Source organism: Rattus norvegicus, chromosome 9 (genome assembly GCF_036323735.1).
Source record: "Rattus norvegicus strain BN/NHsdMcwi chromosome 9, GRCr8, whole genome shotgun sequence".
Lineage (NCBI taxonomy): Eukaryota > Metazoa > Chordata > Mammalia > Rodentia > Muridae > Rattus > Rattus norvegicus.
Window position 1 is genome coordinate 12479418 of NC_086027.1, and position 22333 is coordinate 12501750.

Consider the following 22333-nt stretch of genomic DNA (forward strand, 5'->3'; position numbering starts at 1 on the left):
CATATAATAGAATTGTATTCTACACAGTATAGCATAGAAATATGTATACATAACTTCCCATATGTTTGTTTATACATATGTAAATGGCTCAAGAATATGAATATCACTTTATCATTTGGTATTATTTTCATCAAAATCCTGAGAACATTGAAATGGCATCAAATAGTGACCAGATCGGCAAAAAAAAAAAAAAAAAAAAAAAAACAACAACTCCACAAAATAAAACTCTTATAAAGAATCTAACGATACTAGCAAAAGATGCAAAAATATTAAAGTCTCAATGAAGTATAAAGCCAAGATGAAATACTGTATAATATTTTCTCAACTCTAGGATAATTTATTTTTGTACAACTTTCAATAAAAAGCCTGAATTTTGAAGAATTCAAAAGTACTACAGTATAATTATGCAGTGGTCAATACTGTTGCATACCATTTTACATAACTGCATACACTCTCGTTCTTTTGTTCCGTGGTCTAGAGACGAACTCAGGTAGATTTATGGGGAAGCATTGCATTGTAGACTTAAACTGGATTAATTTGGGGGTGAGTAAGTCATATTGTGGTAAAGTTGCTTTAAAAATAAACCGTTGGATATTAGTACGGTAAGTAATTCTCCCTGAAGGAAAAACCAGACACCAAGAACCTAGACCACTGCTGTCCAGGAGAAATTTCTAGATGATAGAAATATTCTATATCTGCTGTGTTTCTGGCTATGGATTCTGGCTGGCTGTTTGCCTCCTGGTTTGCCTGCTGTGACTAAAGAGGCAGATTTTAGTTCTAAGTTTAGTTCATCTCAAATAGCCATGTGTGACCAGTGGGTGCCATTTGGACAGTGTAGCCACAGAAAACTGAAGCAGTGTAACCAAAGACTCACCTAGGAGTCAGTTGACCTCCTAGAAGTGACTTGGGAAAACGTTGGCAATGATAGCCTCTTGGGGAGCTCACCTTCACCAAAAGCAAACTGTGAATCCTCTACTCTTCTGCAATAGTCAGAATGCAACTGGTCTCACACCCACCACAACCCTCACCAAAGACACTTGAGAGGGAGCTGAACCCACTGTGTGCTTTAGATTTCAGTTTAGAAAGCACTTCCTTCAAAGTGGAGCAGACTGAGATTGCCAAGTCCTTTGCGTGGCTCCAGGGACTTGGGCCTGACCAGGAGTGAGGAGGAAATGAAGAATGACATTGGACACACATACATGGGGAAGGCTGGGTCCGTGAGCTGGAGAAAATGCAGCATCCCAGAAGCTCAGCATGTTTATTATATAGAGCTGGCCAGGAAGCAGGGCTGTTGCACAGGGAAACAAGTAGGTGGGCATTACATGCAGATAAACAAGGAGGGGAGGACTATGCATATGTAACTGACAAGGGGTAGATTTAGCTAATCTCAGTAGGGGCAGTCTCTGCAGGGAGCAGTCTTCAGGCTGTAAACATCCAGATGGGGCCAGGGAGAAAGGTAGAGTAGACTTTTTCTGCACACGCTATCAATGTCATCCTGGGAAGGCTTTTGCATGTCTCTGAGCCTCAAGGGGCATGGGGGCCTTTGCCTTTTCCCCATGGATAAACGGCTTTGGGTCCATGGCATGGTCATATCAGGTTTATAGCACACATCCACTTAGGGCTGCACTTCCTCAGGGCTTCCTCTGTTCCCACAGTGAGATCTCAAAAGAAAAACAGAAACCAACAAACAAAATATGTGCTCAGTGAACTGGTTAATTCCCTAACTTATATGGATCCAGTGTCCTAAGTCTAGGACTTCCTCAAAGGCTACAGAAAATCCTGTGGACCTAAATAAGCAAGAAAAAAAAAAAAAAACAAAGACCCTTGTCCCCTCCACAAAAAATGAATGGGAGAAAAAATTATTAAAGTTTTCATAGAAAATTGTTTAAGAAAAACACACGGGAATTGTACTTAATAGAGTTAGTGTGCTGAGATGTGAGGCCCACTCACAGCATGCAGCATTTGGAAGTCTCAGACAACTTAACAGAAGAGGACTCCTAATTATTTTTTGTGACCACTCTCCATATACTACTCACAGCTTAATACTAACCTTCATAATTGAGTTGGGGACAGTATTCACCATAGCAGATAATTGAAGCATTTGTGCACACAGACACATACAAACACACACACACACACACACAGACACACACACACACACACAAACATGCACACAAAACACACACACTCACACACACACTCACACACATACACACACACTCACACATACACACACAAAACACACACAAAACACAAAAAAAACACACACACAGTCAGGAGCACACACAAGAGAAATGCATATTCTATGAAGTTTCTTGGCATATTTTTATTTGTAAGCCTCAATGCTGGAGTATTCTTGGTTTTGCATAAAGTGGGGGGAAAAGTCAGGCTTCATTTTCCCCCTTTTGAAATGACAGATATCTGTGTGTTAAACAGACTCTGATGGCTGTCCAGGCTGCCTCGGCCTATTTGACAGCATCCAGGTCACCTTGGTCAGGACAGTGGTTGCTCTTCTTATTGGCAACTGGTTTGCATCACAAGAGTTTTCCACATCCTTACCAATATTAGAAGTTTGGTGACACAAGCAGCTGGACAAACAGTAAAATTATTGTGGTTTTGCTTTCTGGAGGACATTAAAATTTACATGGTTTGCATATGGCTTTTTTTCTTAGCATTTAGTCCTGCTTTAGCACTGTTCAAATGTGGCCATGCAGCCAGCATCCCTTTGCTCCCGGCTCTCAGCACCCCATTCCCGTCACTGATCTGATGCATACTTGGTCCCAGAGATGGACAGCAGAGGGACTTGACACACAGCGTCCACTCTGCTCCACTGCTTTGCTTTTTGTAAATTCTTTACAATGGCTATTTCTTGATTTAGTATTCCTATGACCATGACATGTCTTGATATTTTGAGATACGATCTTATTACGCAGCCCAGGGTGGCCTTGATTTCCCAAATCTCTGGCCTTAGTCTTCCACCATTCCCTGATTCTCAGTTTGTTACTAGAGGTAGTTAAATGGCCCCATTTCCAAATCAAATGTTCTTCTGGCTTCATGACTTTGCCCTTTCCACAGACTTTTATTAATTATGCAAAGTAGATGGTGTTTAATGTTTAAATACTAGATATATTAACTCGTCAGACCCCAAGACAACTCTGTGAATTAAACACTCATTATCATCCTCACTGGGCTGATAAGGGAATTGAGTCACACAAGGTAAAATAACTTCTCCAGGGTTGAACATCCAATGGGTGTGAGAGCCAAGCTTTGAGTCCAACTACAAAGTAGATCGGCCTATAATATGTCTGCTGCTGCTGTATATTCAAATGGTAAATTCTGTACCCTAAGGTCTGGTTGCTCCAAGACAAGGAGATCCTCATGTATACCAGATTTTCTTTCTTTTTTTTTTTTTGCCTCCTAAGTTATCCCTGATTGGTTAATAAAATCCCTACAACATGGGCTGGGCAGAAGAGAGGGGACAGAGCAAAGTTTCCCTGGGCCTGGGGGCTCAGGCAGGGTCCACAAGGAGAGGGAAAAGACATGGAGGAGAAGGAAGGAGACAGCACCCCATAGGGTAGGTGGATCGTGAGTGTATTACCATGAGGGGCAGCCTGTCAGAACAGGAGTGAACCAGGCAGAGCATGGCAAGCAATACCTTGGGGTTATGGACAGGGAAGCAGAAAAAATAGCACAGAGGGTTGATGTCTGCCCAGCTCTAGTACTTTAAGGCTTATTCTAAATCTAAAAGTTTTGTGTCTTTTATTTGGAAACTAAATGATCTACGGTGGGGGAGAAACCCCCTAATAATATTTACTGTAGCAATGGCCACTCAATTATTGTGGTATTTTAAATATAACACACATTGAATTTCACAATTCAGATGCAAGGCTTTTTATATTTCCAATGTGACTGTACACCTGAGGTCATGTCTAGGTATAGAGACAGAACATGGCAGAAATACCTAGAACATTTTAAGGTCATCACACTGACCACATGAAAGCCACAGGCTATACAGACTATGATGGATGGGGAGAAGGCTTAGTGCTCTCTGGAGTCCCCTTCCCTAGTCTTGGGATAAGACTTCCAGTAAGCCAAGACCATACTCCTCTTTCATTTCTCAAGGAGCCAGGGGTAGACCCACATACATGATTTCTTTGCCTGCAGGGTTTTTTTTCCAAGCGCTGCCCTGTTTGAGGACTTGGCAAAGGTAAGCACCATCAGAGGAAGGCCAGCATATGAATTCTGTATAACTCTGCTCTGACAGCATGTAGCACAATCCTATCATGTACTGGAAGCCTTGCTAGAAATATTAATCAACCTCTAGGATCAAAAGGAAACAACCCGAGGGCCATATGGCTGTAAAGCAAGTCTGAAACCATAGCCCAGTATGGAAGTTCAGCCTTGGATCTTACATCAAACAGCGATAGCATCCAAAAGAAAAACGAAACTGAAATGGCAAGGTGTCTGGTAATGACCTCATGGCAAGGATATCTAAGTCATGTGGAAAGATCCCAGTGCAAAGACACATGTCCACGAAGCTTTCACCAAGAATCCCTATTCTGTGTTCTACAACATTATATATACACACACACAAAGAATACTCATTTATGGTCAGTTATGGGGATTGATTCTCTGGGAATCTGACTTTGAGATTGACATAGATGTATAAAGGTGTTTGACAAGTGCTCTTGGGGACCATGGCTGTGACAAAGAGGAGAGAAGAGGATGGGGAGGAGAGCACTCTGGCTCTAATGCAGTCACAAGTGTAAGCAGGCAGCCCTGTGTGGGGCTCAGGAGCTGGCCTGACCCGGAAGTCTTAGCCTGCACTGGAACAAGCAGGAGGCCCGGCCTTAAAGTCTCCATTGGCTAAGGACGAGGTTCCTGGTCAGAACCCAGTTACCATATTGCAACCACATAGCCATCCCTTCTCCATTATCATTCTTCCTGAATTTCCAAGTCCTATCATGAGGATATTTGGGACTCCACTCTGATCTTTTACTCATAGCAAACATAAAAATCAGGTGGATGGGCAGGGAGTGGAATGGCCTAAGGTTAGGCTAAACCTCAATTTTAATGGTTTCATAAGTTCAGAAGGGAGTCCATTTGGCATTGTCATCTGTGGCTTCTGTGTTCTTATCCCGGGTGAGCTGACTCTGTGATATGATGCCACCTCACCTCACAGATATCAGGGGGAAAATCATGTATGACTTTTCTGGGAAGAACTCTGCCTTTTCCTACCATCTGGAGTTATACAACATCTCTATGCACAGCTCAGAAGAGAGAGGTGGAGATTGTGGAGGCCTTAGAAGTTGAAGATCTTTTCTGATTAAGGCACATATTTTTTCCTATGTAATTTTTCCCTTGCTCTTTCCCTAATGATGGCTGACTTCATTCCTGGCCTGAAGTAAACTGGATTCCAAGGTTTTGGATTAGAGAAGCCCCTCTTTTTGAGATGACAGGCCCAGGAAGGGATCCCACTGCATACAGGTTCCTATTCCCAAGGAAGTTGTTGCTGCAGAATCACAGCATGGGGGCAGCAGCACAGGATATCTCCCAGCTTTCTCTCCTGCACCTGCTGCAACTGTAATAAGGCTGTTTGTTTGTTTGTTTGTTTGCTTTTCATTGGAAATACATAAAAGCTGGTCAGAGTTAATACATGCCTTTAATACCAGCACCCACAGGTATTTTTGTTTTTGCTTTTGTTTTTGTTTTATTTCACTTCATAATTTCTGTAATTGTTGTTAGGATTCTTAATGTTTTCTTTGGTAATTCCCTCTAGCTATTCAATATGTATATAGAATGTAAAGCCATGCTCTGCATGGTCCTCTTATTCATGTTAAGGATTTTATTCGTACCACCAATACCACAGATGAACACAATATTTACTTTCAAATCATGGAAACAGGCATAAAGAAGAGAGCTATGTTGTTTGGTCTCAGGTAAGCAGGCAATCAGGAGTGTAGGATGGCTTCCCAATGTTTTGGATTAGGTAAGCTTCTGTTATTGAGATGAAAGGCCTCTGCTGAAACCTTCAGTTGAGTAACAGAGAGCCTGGAAAGACTGAAAGAGTGGTTGCACCTTGAAGGTGAAGGCTGGCCCTTCAGTGCCTCTGCAGCCTGAGGCAGAGTAATTTTGGGAACACAAGAGCACTTGGCCAGAGATCATAGGGGACTGCATTTTGGTTGAGCCCTGAGACCTGGATGAGCAGAGGCTTCCACAGTTTTGAAAAGGGAAGCAGAGTCACATAGATGCGAGGGAACAATGGATCTGTGATCTGCATGTTATCCACTACATTTATCTTTGCAGTGTACTTCATATATGTAAACGACCAGGGCATCCTACTTTATCACATCTAGTCTCTCTAGATATAAAGCATGTGCAAGTGTAAACACAGTAGAGTTAGTTCAGCAATACATTGTGTCCCATTTTGTTAAAGACCTTTATTTTATTTCTATTTATATATTTTATCTTTTTCACTTTACGTTCTGCTCACTGACTACTGATACTTGATTACTCTCTCCCACAATCCTTCCCCAATTCTCCTGGCACTGTCTTCTCTGAGTGTATGAGGGCCAACTGTCTAAGTACCTCCCTTCTTTTACCAAAGCCTTTCCTGGGGGCATTGTTGAGGATGCTGGTTTTGAATGCCTTGGACTTGGCTTTCTTCATGCTCCACTTTGCTGGCTTTGAGAAGTTTGTGAAGAACTGTCTGTGAACTTGGTACTTCATCCAGATGGCACACAAGAGGCAGTGGTTTTGTTAATATTTTTGAGAGAATATTTCAATCAAACCTCTCCTACTAATATCCTAACAATGACAAAGGTAATGGGAGGCTACACATCTATTTCATTAGTTTTCAGTTCTTCTCAGACAAGCAGTGTAGAAGCCCACAAAGCTGGCAAAGTGAAGTGAGGTCACACAGGGGTCCTGAGAGCACAGTCCTACTTTCTTAGTGTAACTCCTTGGGAATTACCATATCCATACACTCGTAGCTCCATATGCACTGGACCCCAGTGAAGTGCTCAACATTCATTGCTTTTGTCACTCAGTTTGCCACAAATGGTAGAAATCTGAAAAGTTCAGCAAATTTGAAGGTGTGAATAACTCCCAGTGACTGGAGTAAGCTCAAACAGTCTGTGACAACGAAGAACTGATTGAGTATCCAAGAGAGAAGACCCTCACCAGGATCGTAGTCCTATTCCAGTAAGAAAATTTAATAATAAGGCTTCAGGTGAAAAGATAAATTAGGAGGTCTAAGCCAAATATTTTATCCTCTGCCCTCAGGGTTGCAGCCATTCTGTCAGACTTTCCTGGCCCTCTCACAGGATCAGAGTTCTCACCTGGAAGCAGGAATATCTGGAAGGCACATAATACATATCCACAGACGACTCTTTGGGTACAAACTGACAGGCAACTTCAAGGCTTAAAGTCATTGTCTCTCTCTCTCTCTCTCTCTCTCTCTCTCTCTCTCTCTCTCTCTCAGCTTGAGGTTGCACACACTCTGCATTCTTTTGTGCACTCTGCCTTTTTTATTGCAGTTTTCTTTTCTCAAACTCCCACAATCATGCACACGTCTGTTCATTATCCTTTCACGCACACACACACACTCTTCATACAAACCTCACACATATCTCACACACACCACATGCACTCTCCTGTCACTCACACACACAATCTTCATACACACCTCATACATATCTCACACACACCACATGCACTCTCCTGTCACGCACACACACACTCTTCATACACACCTCATACATATCTCACACACACCACATGCACTCTCCTGTCACGCACACAATCTTCACACACACCTCATACATATCTCACACACACCACATGCACTCTCCTGTCACTCACACACACAATCTTCATACACACCTCACATTCTCTCCTCACTCATTCTCACATGCTCTCCTCATGCTCTCTCCCTGGCTCTCACATTTGTTCTCAGACTCGCTCTCTCATTAGCTCCCTCATTCCCTCCCACATTCACTCTTCACATTCTCTCTCCACTCATTCTTCACATGCTCTTCTCATGCTCTCTCATTCGCTCTCACATTTGTTCTTACATTTGCTCTGTCATTTACTCTCTCATTCACTCACTCATGTTCTCTCTCATTTACTCTTCACATGTTCCGTAGCCTATCTCTTGCCCCAGTCCTTTATTAATAATCCAAAAATAGGTAGAAAAAAGACATTGTGTAATCATTGCCAAATCAAATGCAAAGAATGACTACATCTCACCAAGAACTAAGAATTACAACTGTTCTCCAAAGTTTCAGGCTTGCCCTATTCCCAGGCCTGTGGCCAATATAATAATAATAATTGTAAACTTATCATTATTTAAACTTTAACTCTTTACTTTTATACTTCAGAGACCAAATAATAATTGTAAAGTTATCATTATTTAAACTTTAACTCTTTACTTTTATACTTCAGAGTCCAAAGTTCCGAGATCAGCTAATTGCATTTTCCTGTGACACTCTAATGATAAATGACATAGGCAAAACTGCCAGGCAGTGGCCAGAAAGAATCAAGGTAACCCTTAGCACACTAATTCCACTAGCTTTCTGTTCCTTGCACACAATGACTCTCATAAGGGTTCCAGTAGTTATACTTAGTTTACTAGTATATTATTTTATATATTCTATACTTCCTTAACCAGTCTATAATATTATGTAAAACTTACTTCCTAACTTCAATAACTTTTTTCCTTTCCTAGGGTCCCAATGTTGGCTCTAATTCATTTTCTCTTATTTTCTTCAAGCTGTCTTTGCAAGTCAAACCCTAATCTGGAACTACAATTCTGCAGTTATTACATTTTTTCCAAGATGAGAATACACAGTATCCACCTGGGCCTCTAGGGCTGTGCTGTGCTGTGCCCCTATGCATAAATTTCCAATTGTCTAAGAATCATAACATCAAGGAACATCTAGTTTCACAGAATTCACCAGAGCAGAAGGAGAAAGAAGTAGGAAAGTCAGATATAATACAATAATTGTGCACACCAAGGCCAACTGATAGGCAGTCACACACAAATGAAATCTATACAGCCGTTGTCCAGGGCTAAGGTTTGGAGAAATGGAAACAACCAGTTTTTACAAAAAGCTACTGTGGGCTACTGAGATGTCTCCATAGTATGTTGTCCCCAGCATTAGCCAGAACTCAGACAACAAAGGGAGGTCAAAAGGATACAGATTGGAAAGGAAGAAGTCAAAATATCACTGTTTTAGAGGATAGAGTAGTATACATGGGACACCCCAAAATTTACAACAGAGAACACCTAAGCCTGATAAACAACTTCAGCAAAGTGGTTGCATATAAAATTAATTCAAACAAACCAGTAGCCTTCCTCTACACAAAAGATAAACAAGCTGAGAAAGAAATTAGGGAAATGACACCTTTCATAATAGTCCCAAATCATATAAAAATACCTCAGTGTGACTTTTATCAAACAAGTGAAAGATCTCTGTGACAAGAACTTCATGATATGAAGAAAGAAATTGAAGAAGATCTCAGAAAATGGAAAGATCTCCCTTGTTCATGGCTTGGCAGTATGAAGACAGTAAAAATGGCCATTTTCCCAAAGTGACCTACAGTTGCAATGCAATCTCCATCAAAATCGATTCCAATTCTTCATAGGGTTAGACAGAACAATTTGCAAATTCATTTGGAATAACAAGTAACGCAGGATAGCTAAAACTATCCTCAACAATAAAAGGACTTCCCTGGGAATCACTATTTCTGAACTCAAGCAGTTTACAGAGCATTAGTGATAAAACTGTATGGTATTGGTACAGAGACAGGAAGATAGACCAGTGGAATAGAACTGCAGACCCAGAAATGAACCAGCACACCTATTGTCACTTGATTTTTGACAAAGGAGACAAAAGCATCCAGTGGAAAAAGGATAGCATTTTCAGCAAAGGGTGCTGGTTCAAATGGAGGTCAGCATATGGAGGAGTATAAATTATCCTCTTCTTATTACCCTGTGTAAAGCTTAAGTCCAGGTGTATCAAGGACCTCTACATCAAACCAGATTCACTCAAACTAATAGAAGCAAAAGCGGGGAAGAATCTTGAACACATGGACACTGGAAAAAATTTCCTGAACAAAACACAAATGGCTTATGCTCTAAGATCAAGAGTAGACAAATGGGACCTCATAAAGCTACAAAGCTTCTGTAAGACAAAGGACACTGTGGTTAGGACAAAACAGCAACCAACGGATTGGGAAAAGACCTTTACCAATCCTACAACTGATAGAGGGCTAATATCCAAAATATACAAAGAACTCATGAAGTTGGACTGCAGGGAGACTAATAACCCTATTAAAAATTGCGGTTCAGATCTAAACAAAGAATTCATAGCTGAGGAATATGGAGTGGCTGAGAAGCACCAAAAGAAATGTTCAACATCTTTAGTTATGTGGGAAATGCAAATCAAAACAACCCTGAGATTCCACCTCACACCAGTCTGAATGGCTAAGATCAAACACTCAGGCTATAGAAGATGCTTGCACGAATGTGAGAAAGAGGAACACTCCTCCATTGTTGGTGAGATTGCAGACTGGTACAACCATTCTGGATATCAGTCTGGAGGTTCCTCAGAAAATTAGACATTGCACTAGCTGAGGACCCAGCTATAGCTCTCTTGCACATACCAAAAGATGCTCCAACATACAACAATGCACACCCTCCACTATGTTCATAGCAGCCTTATTTATAATAGTCATAAAATGAAAAGATCCCAGATGCCCTGCAACAGAGGAATGGAAACAGAAAGTATGGTACATCTACACAATGAAGTACTACAGAGATATCAAAAACAATGAGTTCATGAATTTCATAGGCAAAGAGAATGAACTAAGACATATCATCCTGAGTGAGTTAACCCAATAACAGAAACACACACATGCTATGCACTCATTGGTAAGTGGATATTAGCCCAAATGCTCAAATTCTCCAAGATTCACAGACCAAATGAAATTCAGGAAGGATGACCAAAATGCTGATTCTTCACTCCTTCCTTTAAAGGAGAAGAAGAATCCCTATTTATGGAGTAGGGAGGCAAAATTTAGAACAGAGCCTAGAGGAATGGCCATTCAGAGTCTACCCCACATGTGACCTATACATATACAGCCTTCAAACTAGATAAGTTGGATGAAGCTAAGAAGTGCAGGCTGACAGGAACTGGATATAGATGTCTCCTGAGAGGCAGATCATGTCAAATACAGTGGAGAATGCTAGCAGCAAACCATTGAACTGAGAACTGGACCTCAGTTGGAGGAATTACAGAAAGATTGGAAGAGCTGAAGGGACTTGCAACCCCATAAGGACAACCATGGCTGCCAAGCAGAGTTCCCAGTGACTAAACCAGAACCAATCACTATACAGGGACTGTGCCATGGCTCCATCTGCATGTGTATCAGAGGATGGTCTTCTTGGGCACAAATGGAATGAGCAGCCCTTGGTCCTGCCTAGGCTGGGAAAGTGGATGGCTGGTGAAGGGAATACTTTTATAGCAGAGGTGGAGGGCGGTGGTATTCAGACTTATTTCTGGAAAACAAGGAAGGAATAACATTTGAATTCGAAATGAAAAATATCCAACTAAAAATCAACAACAACAAAATGGTATTTTGAGCTTCGAATCAAAAAAAGCCACAGTCAGGAAACAGAGAATTGTATGCCTATGGTTTTCTTCAAATATGCTCAGGGCCCAGGTAGGTCCTGTGCCCAGGCTGAACCAAGCAGGTTCCTGCCAGTGACTGCTCCTCTATTCCTCTTTCCAGAGGCATCATGCAGATTAATATTGGGCCAGAGATGTGGGCAGAGCTGGTCAGAAGTGGCTTTCTGTCCTGTGGTCTCAGGATAATCTGCATTCCTGGGTGTTCAGCATTTTCTGCCCCAGGATTTGGGTGCAGGATTCCCGATGGCTTTAAACTCCCTTATACCATGTTTATATGTCCTGGGAGGTGTTACAGAAAAATTAATGTTTATCCTACTAATTTGGTCAAAACTCTCATCGACAGAGTATAATTTAGAGGTATCTATATATTTGACAGCAAGCATACACAGTGGGTAATATATGCATGATTAAGGTGAAATTCAGAGTTGGAAACACAGTGCACAGTGACTGTATAAATGCCTGTGAATCTCAGTCTGACTGGGAAGTGATTTGATGCCCAGTCCCCAAGAGAAAGCAGAGATCCATCCCTCCCTGATCGCTGTGGGACTTCAGATGTTGACACTAATGATCAATGAAGAAGGTTCTTAAGAGTGAAGAGTTTGAGATTACTCCTTTATTGACCAGAATACATCCAATTTACTTGATAGTAACCAGATGCAGGTAGTCAATATATACAGTCTATATCCTTATCAAAATAGAAAAGCAAATGAACAAAACAACAACAGATAAATAACAAATCTTCAAATGAATAGAAGGAAAACCAAATAACCAAAACAATTAAAAATTAACCAAACTTTAAATAGAGGAATTGCACTAAGCATTTTTTGCTGCTCCTTTTGCAGAATAGACTTATAGCCTGTGGCTTGCCTTGGAGACATAGTAGACAAGCAGTTAGTGATGGTAATAATCTTTTCAAGGGGAGTGGAAGTAGGTCTGTTTTGTTGGAGTGGGGGTATTAAGGAAAAAGCCATCCAACACTGAGTATAAATGATATTACAGACTTTGTCACAAAGTCTTTCCAATGTTGTGAACTGATCTCCATGAAACTCTTCTGGATGACCCATCAGGACAAGTAAAAATTTACACGTGCACAGTATTTCTGGATGACCAGCAGCTCTTGATTGATGTGCATCAGCACTTCTCTGAGTCCCTCAAAAAGTGTACACTTGCTGGAGAGAGGCGAGGTGAAAGTAAGGCCTATTCAATCCAAAGAAGTCAAACTAAAGGAGGAAAATGCAGTCCACAATTGCTATGGACATTACAGATGAGATGCAATAGTGGTGTATTTGCTGTGCACACTTAGTTCTCCTCCTGTAGTTCTTCTCTCCAAGGGAGATCTTGTCCTGGACTGTGTCATGTTCGAGTTTCTGCTGGAGAATTTCAGACCTAACAGAGCAAGGGAATAAAGATTTAGTGAGTGGTTGTCAATTCAGCTCTCCCTCTTACATCAGCTCTATTCAGTTGGACAATCCAGCATGACCTGTCAGCTGAGGTCAGTCCCTGCATCCCCAAGTGACATAGAGTACCTGCGCTTGGATTTATATCTCAGCTTTTAACACTGCTAGAATTTGAACTGTGGACTATGCACTGTACTGGGATTAAGAGAAAAATGAGCATTTTTTCCCACTGGTCCAGGTATATGACATTGAATAATAACATTGTAGCTATGTCTGAATCTGAGTTCAAGAGAGGTTTGAGCAACCTAGAATACCATGTGGATTCCTTCTGGAGAACATGCCCAGAATTGAGGTGAAATTTCTGATTATGTCAGCACTGAAGTAACCTGTCTAGTTTACATTTGTAACCACGGAATCTGCAAATACACAGAGAAGCCATCTCACATCAAATCCATGGGAATTGCATAGATCCTGTAATCACTGAGAATGTGCTCCATGCAAATCCTCCCAGCGTACACATGGACATTAAAGGTGATTGTGATGTAGAAACAGAACAGCACCCCTGTAAGTCTATGGCTAGTGTAAGGCAATTTGTGAGAGGACAGAAGAGAAAATTTCCTCAGATCTTTCCGGAGAGATCACAGGAAGAAAGGAGTAGAACATACCAAGAAATACAGAGGATCATATATATTGTTTCATGGGCAAAATTCACATGAAGTGTACCAGAACAATACTCTGAGTAGCTCCTTAGCTGCCTGAGGCTGAAATCCAGGTGGGGTGGTCATCCACCCAAAAAGGGTATTTATATAGGGAAGGATATTCAAATGGCCTCTTCCATCCTATGTTCCTACCTGAACATTAATGCTTAATGTAAAGATTCCCCAGGATTCGCTGGAGGCATAAAAACAAATGTTGAGTGGGATATGTACATAGTGGCCAGACCTATAGACAGCTCAGTCAGTGATGTGCTGTCCTCCCATAAACCGTCATAGACTCAGGGTTCTTTCCCCATTAACAATCTGGCTTAGCAAGTCCCAAAGGCTGTGTAGAGCTGTCTTGTTGCTCAGCAAAGGATAATATGTTGGTGGTGGACTAGACTCTTGTTCTTGTTCACTGTTTCAGACTTTCTCCAAAGTGTGCAACTTCTTCTAATAGGAGTTGTCTTTACCATAGCCTGAGTGACTTCATGCCCAAAGCTAGAATCATAGGAAATCTCCATAACCAGGATCCAAATCAACAAATTTTCTCCCCGTAATGTGATTGTTCCACAGATAATTTGAATAAGTAAGTAAAAGCTTGCATGGATTATCTCACACTGAATCAGAATCTATGGAAGGGCTCCATCGTATGGTACACTTTTACTCCTTGGCTGATGGACTTCTGGATAGATTCTCCTTCAAGGTTACTCTGGGACCACTACAACATTAATGCTCCTTAGTTGCAATGGCAATACCTACTCCTTGTTGTGGAATCACTGGGTTAACTAAAACTTCTGTTCCACTTTCTGAACATGGCTTCTCATAGGGCTACCTGTTCTTACACGGTCAGACCCATTTGAAGCTCAAAATTTCTCCTGACTCCATTGAGGCTGAAATTAACTGAGAGAAAATGATGTTGATCGACAGCACTTGCAGAATGCTACACAGATAACATAGAGGAGCGCTTTGGATTATCTGTGCACCTAAAGGGGTTTCTGAAACTGCCCTGTTCTTGCACCACAGCATAGCTATGGGACTTTTTCTGGATGACGATACAATTCCAAGCAACTCAAATTCTCAATGAATAAAATCCAAGCCAAACTCCTAGGGGAAGTTGTAGTGTGCCAAGGTAGCTCGAAAGAAATGGTAGCAGGCAATGTGGAAAGCAACCTTGGAGAAGACACAGTGAGTGTCATAACCTTCCAGTGGGCTTTCACAATTCACAAAGAACAGAGAAGCAACATAAACTCATGGATTTTATAGAGAAGCCTTGCCCTTACCTCCCAGTACTCCATTCCTTTGATGTGCTCCAAAGGATTTCAATGCAGATCAGTAGTTTTGCCCCTAATCACTTGAAAATCTAACTTTACAGGTGTTTTTGTGTCCTCTTTTTGGGGGTTGCATTTCTAAAGGATTGTAGTGTCCTGTTTCTACACCATAACATAAAGGGACCTGCTAGCTCTAGGCCTGCACCATTTGTTATCCCTGTGAAACAGGACTCACTTGAACATATTTCAATTCCTCCCCCAGACTTCACAAGATAATTCTGTTCTGAAATTTTTGGAAATAGAATAAATTAGTAATTTAAGAGTCCTTTTGCTGTACAGAGCTAGATGGAGATGCCAAATGACTGGGCCGCTCTATTTCATGTTTCATGGATGTAAAGTGAACGCTTAGAGTACTTTTCTCATGAAACTTGGAAATAGAGGGAAACACACGTTCACTACTGCAAACACACACACACACACACACACACACACAAATATACCCACACACACACCACACACACAGACACACACAAACACACACACAAACACAGACACACAGATACACACTCCCATGCACAAATGAAAACTTTGTTCTTATGCAGCACATTTCCTGTTGAGTGAGGAATTAGTGGGAACAATGCTGTGTACAAGTCTCTTAGACTCAAGCAAGATGTGCTGCCCTGGCCTGTACTCACTTCCACTTCAGGAAACCTTTCTATGCAGATACTTGCTGGTCCGACAAGTAAGTTACATGTTCTGCACAGATAGCCTAAACAACACAACATCAAATCCCCAAGAGAGAGATTGGAAAAGACTAGGAAAAGACTCCATCAAGCTCTATGCTGACTCATCATAGGCCCCTCACTAAAACTACCCTATTTCCTTCGTAGAAGACTTTGGAAGCATCAGAGAAGACAGTAACTCACGGTCAGTTACCAGGAACATTTCATCACATTAGAGTTCCTGTGTTATTAAATCAACCTCAGTGTCAGTCAGAAAAAGGCTAAATAAATAACATACAGTGAATTTTCTGAAATGCAGAACTGTGTACAATATTGAGAGGGAATCTATCCTGAAAGAATGCAGTGCCCATGATATAGTCAGCAAAGCAATGTCAGCAGAGGGTTGCACTCTAGGATTCCATGCAAGATCATGGTGAAGCCAATAAGACAATCCAGAATCTTCCCGGGGGATAACTCTGTTCAGGTAAAGTGAAGAAATCTAATCCTTATTTTTAAAATAGCTGAATGGTTTAAGAATGTGTTGAGACAAATAAGAGAGGGGGCTCCACTTGGAACTGGATGAATGATGCAAAGACTGCTGGCCAGCACAAAACAGGAAGCTTCATGTTTGTTGAGAGACCTAGGCTTAAAGGACTAAGTTAGATAATGACTGGACAAAAAACTGCATGTCATGAACTGGCCTCCCCACATGCTCCCTAAGATGCAGGTCAGCACAGCAATGCACCTTTCTTGGTGAGAATTGGGGGTACATACTGATAACTTTGTTCTTGAAGCCTCAAGTCTCTCATGCCAACCCTAAGACTTTGAGAAACCTTTTCCACATCCTTGCTCTTCTAACCAGCTTCAGGTTGTAAGGCCCAGTTATGAACTCTCCAGGAGAACTCAAATAAGACAGGACTGACATGCTGATACACAGGCTCTGTAGTTACCCAAGATCTATGAAGCATGAAGACACCATCTTCATATACAGGGACATGAGGGGAGGAAGAACAAAAGCCACCACAAATGACAATGAGAACCATTTCTTTGGCATTTCCAGCAGGCTCTCCTCCTTGAAAACTACTTACTTCCTGAGTCTCACACCATCCCTGAAAAGAAAATGAGCTCCAGGCTTTTGCTTTATCCCTCAAAGCCCTGTTCTAGTCTAAAAAGGGACTCACACATAGCACCCTCCATACATAATGGCATGTAGTGTTGTGCTGTGTGATCAACCTATCTCCCTTAATAAACTGCAGATTCTCGAAGAGCAGGAGCATTTGCTTTCCAAACATGCAGTTTCTTGTAAAGGGGCTATCTCCACAGAAAGCCTTGTAAACCATCACATGAATGAACACTTGGATGAGACCTAGGACAGGACATGGATCAGTCAATAGACAGTTACATTGGTTTGTCTATGGTTATGGTAAGACCTGAGGACAACCTGACCCTGAGCCCTAACCCTACCTGCTGTTGCTTGGCTCTGGGGTCACAGATGTTCATTCCGGCCTCTTCACAGAACCTCTTTGTCTCCACAGAGGATGCTGGCAGTTCAGTCTGCTCCACCAGCAGTTCTCTCTTCTCATTCAGCAAAATCTGTATATTGTTCTTCAATTGAGTTTGTTCCCGTAGGAGCTGGGATTGCCTGATGCTGAACCACAAACAAAAAATGGTAAATCCCAGGCAGCTTCTATTTGCCTGTCACTCCTGCAAGTCCAATCATCCCTTCAAGGGTTCTCATCCTCAGAAATCCCCAGAATAGAGCCACACTATACAAGTTAGCACCAATTAGAGGAGGTCAAATCCAGAATCCACATTCCACATGAATCAAAGTACTTCTGAAAATCCTGACACTAAGACGGTTTATATAAATCAAGGAAGAAGAGATGGTCCATAAGGGAGCTCGTATGTCCATGGTATGGTGAAACCATCTTCACGTTGTGGGGAAAGCCCCTCTGAGGGGTAGTTGATGACCCAATAGCTGTACAATCTTTCCATGTGTTTCTCATGGATCACAGATCTTTAAATCTCCTGTCAGAGTCCTAGAGATTCAGAATTGATTGATATTCCCATCATGGTGCAAACCTTTTCTATCTAGAGGATCTTTAACGGGGAAAATAACAATTGGAGGGTCTTCGACACCCTTCACATGTACGACAACTGAGTCCAAGAGCTACAAATCCAAGACTCTTGCCAGGAGGCAGCCTTCTTGTTAAGAGTCAGACACTACAGAACCAGAGCCCTGACATTTGTTAAAGTCATACAGGACAGAAGCATTCCCTGCCTAGTGCTGGGTTCTCATCTCTGTCAGCGACTCACCGGTAGGAACTGTTCACTTGTATGAGCTCCTTGTACCTCTCCATGGCATCACTTATTGAGTTGGTCATCATTTGCATAGCCATCATTCTCATCTCATGTTCGGATTGAAGGACTGGCAATTCGACGTGCAGCCTGGGTTAGGTCATGGCCAAAGGAACAAATAATGTTTTGAACTCACGATTTCAGAATTAGGTGAAATGTAAATAAAAATGTATAATAAAAAATTTCAAATTCAAGGAATGGTGGAAGGGAAGAAAATGGCAAAGTCAAAAACCAGACCAAAACCCAACAGTGAGACTCAATCCACAGAAAATATTTCTCTGTAAATAAGCAACATTTCTTTTGAAATAAGGACTCCTTGGAATCCTGAGAGATATGGTTCTGCAAAGACTCACTATATAGGAGGGGGCAGAGCCTGAGAGCTGCCTGTTTGGTAATAACACTGTCAAGACCACAGTGACCATTTCTAGGTCACAATAAACAATCCCTGGATAGTTAAAAAAATAAAAAACTAAAGACCAAAGCAGGTGAAACAAATTAGGTAAAATCAGACTGTTCTCTCTATTACTTAAACTCAGTATGTACCACATACTTGCTCCTTCAAAGTATTTGTACTGGTTAAGTTTATTATCCTGGGCACAGGACAACAGAGCCACGGTACCATTTGGAGGGACCTGACCTTCAAGAGCTGGCAAGGCGAGCATGATGGAATTGACTAGTTCAGGAAGAAGATTCCTCCAGTCTGTGCCACAGCTTTGGGCCCAAGAGAAAGCTGTGATGACATTTCTCTTGTTTTGAAAGCAGGTATACTCAATCCTTTGTTTCTATCGTTACATGAATTCCCAGAGGGCATAACTAAGTTTGACAGGGAAGAGGATTTATAGCACCTCCTCCCCTCGGGAGAGTCCTGGGTGCCACCAAGGTATACAGAAGGAGCAAAGTGCTCTGTTGATCAGTGTGGGCCTCCACCTACTCATCACTTTCATGACCTGCAGACTATTGATCAAACAAATCCTCAGACCCCATCAAAGGTCCCAGACGTCCTGATCCTGAGTAAACACCACATATACTTCCACATACATACATAGCAACCCATATCCAAACACATTTAGAATGTCAACTACATGCATGGAGGTGCCATAGAATCAGTGTATAATGAACAAATTCAGAGGAAAGAGTGATGCCGTGCAGGCATTTCATTCACACACACAGTTGCAGCAACTGTGACCAGGTCCTTCCAGCTGATGACAGAACCAACGCTAATCCAAGAGGCTCAGGGTCAAGTACAAAAGAGGTTGACCCTAAACACACAGCACCTAGCTTATCTCACAAGCAAATGCCTGCCAAAGCTCCTTAAAATCCAGGATGAGAGGTGAAACTTTCTCGTGCTATGAGTAAATCTTGAGGTAGCAGAGAGAAAGCGCAAGACAGTGAACAGGTTACTGGGCATAATGACTACCTGTGGTCCCACTCATCATAGATATAAAGATCCAGGATTTGATAAAGTTCATCCCTCTCGAATTGACACTTCTGGATTTCAAATTTGAGTTCCTCCAGTTCCTTTAGACACTCCTCTTGCTTACTGATGACATTTTGGGATGATGCCTTCCTACCAAAACCTGTAGACAGACAAACCCAAGTGAAATTGCATATTTGATGGCCCATGGGCAGAAAAGAACATTCTGAATCCGAAAAGGAGGTTGAGGAAGGGGAAATGGTAGAGACTGGGTGAATCCCTGAAAGAGCAGAAAAGCTTTCTTAAAGGTTGATTCTTAAGCTATGTCCCTCTTCCCAACCTCTAATGCCATACACGTGCCACACTCACTATTAAACAACCCCCGGCACTGAAAGTTATAATATGACTGAGACATAAACATCTGCGACAATGTTATCTTACATCAGATGTGGTGCAGATAATCCTGGAGTTCATAATGACTTCATTATGCTTACCACCATCAAGCTCTAACCAAGTGTGGTCCAGCCCAAAGTGTCTGAGAACTCAATTCATGACTAGGGGTGCATCCTTCCTTGTTCTCGCCATCAGAGACTTATGTAACCTACAGTAATCTAGAGGATGAAGTGCTTCAACTCCCAAACATGGATGGTCACATTGTTAATCTCACAGTGCCTCCTCCTGCCAATCGTTGACACTCACATTTAAAAAGCTTCAAGAAAAGACACTGAAGTCTTAAAACTTTATGGCTTTCTCTCAAATTAAAGATCAGGAACTCCTGACTCTTGGTTTGCCTTTGAAAAATCCCAAGGCTCCTGCTTTTAAGGCCTAGTCTTAGAAGGCACATCTCAAACCTACCTCCTTGAGGATGTTCCCCAACTCTGCCCAGGACTCACCAAGCCTTCTCCAGAATGATTTCCTCCTTCCTGTGTCACTAGAGAGGGGGTCAGCTTCTCTCTGACCTGGTGTGATCTCTCCTTGATCAACACTTTCCTTCCGAAATAGCCTGAGCAGCTGGCGAAACATGCCTGCTTGTGAACCCAAAGGGAATTGAAGTAATATCCCAAAGGCAGTTGGTGTCACCACAACACTGTTGACATCACAGAAGATTCTAGGGATCTCTTAGATACAATAGAGTGTCCAGTGAACGGCTTACTGGTGATGTCACTGGAAAGTTCTATGGCCTACCTACTAACCAGCTTTCCCCACACTGATGAATTTATGTGGGGACCCTTTCCTCCAGTCTCCCATGTGTCACTGGGAATACCATTTGGCAACCTCTATTTCAAAGCTAGATATGTCTCTCTGCTTCATTAGAAGTCAACAATGCTTTTGATGGGGAGGGTTGCTTACAACCCTGAATTGGAGAACAGAGTTTTCTTAGCACCCAAATCTCTAGGGACCAAGGAAGAGGGAGATTTTTCTTAAAAGTAAATCAACTACTTGAGACAATGCATGTGACACACATTTCCCTTCCTAAGCTTTTCCCTTTTTCTGGAGGCCAATATATTTCTTCTATACCTCTGAGTGTATAAAACCTGGAAATATTTGCTTACTGTGCAGTCCTTGACAGCCAACATTGTTTCCATTTACATATCCATGTATTTCACAAAATCAATGTTCTATAATCCTATTTTTTTTGCAATAAAAACTCCTTTTCCTTGGGAACATAGGGATCAACTACAGGGCATATATAAAATAATAAATTTCTCTTTCTTTTATATATTATGTAGGACATCCTCCCTTTCTCAAATATAACAAGACAATTAAATTGGACATCAGTGAGCAAATGTCAACCTGGACCTTGTGTTACTAAATTGTAACTACATAGCCATCACTTCTCCAATATCATTCTTCCTGAATAGCCAAGTCTAGGCATGAGAATATTGGGGGCTGCACCATGATCTTTTCCTTCTAGCAAACATAAGAATCAGGAGGACGGGAAGGGAGTGGAATGGTCTGAGTTCAGGTTGAACCTCAATTTTAATGGGTCCATAAGTTCAGGAGGTTGTCCATTTGGCATTGTGATATATGGATTCTGTCTTCCTATCCTAGGTGTTTTAATTCAACATGAACGTGTGCTATACTGCCACCCCATCTCACAGATGTAAGAGTGAAAATCATGTTTGACCTTTCTGGGAAGTGCTCTGTCTTTTACTACCATCTGGAGTTACACAATATCACTATGCAAAGCTCAGAAGAGAGGGGTGCATATATGCGCGCCTTAGAAGTTGAGGATCTTTTCTTCTGATTAGGGCACTTATGTGTCCTATGTAATTTTTCCCTTGTTCTTTTACTAATGATGGCTGACTACTTTCCTGGCCTGAGGTAAACTGGAGTTCAATCTTTTGGATTACCGAACCTTCTATTTTTAAGATGACAGGCCCACCAAGGGTCCTACTGCATACAGAAGGTATGAATAGTCTCATGGGCTGGAGTAAGTTAAAAAGGTCTGTGACAACAAAGAACTGATTAAGAAAAGAAGAGACCAGCTGCTCATCAAGATCACAGTTGTATGATAGTAAGAAAATGTGAATAGGCATCAGGTGAAAAGATAAATTAATTAGGAGGTCATAGGTCTAGAAGGGGTAGCCTTTGCTCTCAGTGGAGCTGCCATTCTTTCTGCCATTCCTCGCCCTCTGCCACAGGACCAGAGACTTCCCCAAACAACTGGCTGGCTTTGCCAAGACCTGGCAGGGCTTCTCCCTATAGAATAGGAAATGCAGAGTCCTTGAGGACTCACCAAGAGGTCTCCTCCACACAGGTTCCTTGTTGTCAAAGGGAAA

The 22333-nt window shown here is 41.8% G+C and overlaps 2 protein-coding genes across 2 annotated transcripts in view; both read right to left on the reverse strand.

Moving 5' to 3' along the window:
• Nucleotides 1-22333, reverse strand: part of LOC134480490 (uncharacterized) — a 447240-nt gene that overhangs the window by 83252 nt on the left and 341655 nt on the right. The gene's annotated exons all lie outside the window — the stretch shown is intronic.
• LOC134480493 (uncharacterized) lies at nucleotides 12292-20625 on the reverse strand. The gene is made up of 5 exons (XM_063267995.1): nucleotides 20444-20625; nucleotides 19554-19713; nucleotides 18095-18226; nucleotides 17243-17426; nucleotides 12292-13079 (listed from the first exon to the last, which is right to left on the reverse strand). The coding sequence occupies exons 1-5, from the start codon at nucleotides 20571-20573 to the stop codon at nucleotides 13074-13076; spliced, it is 612 nt and encodes a 203-aa protein (XP_063124065.1). The 5' UTR covers nucleotides 20574-20625; the 3' UTR covers nucleotides 12292-13073.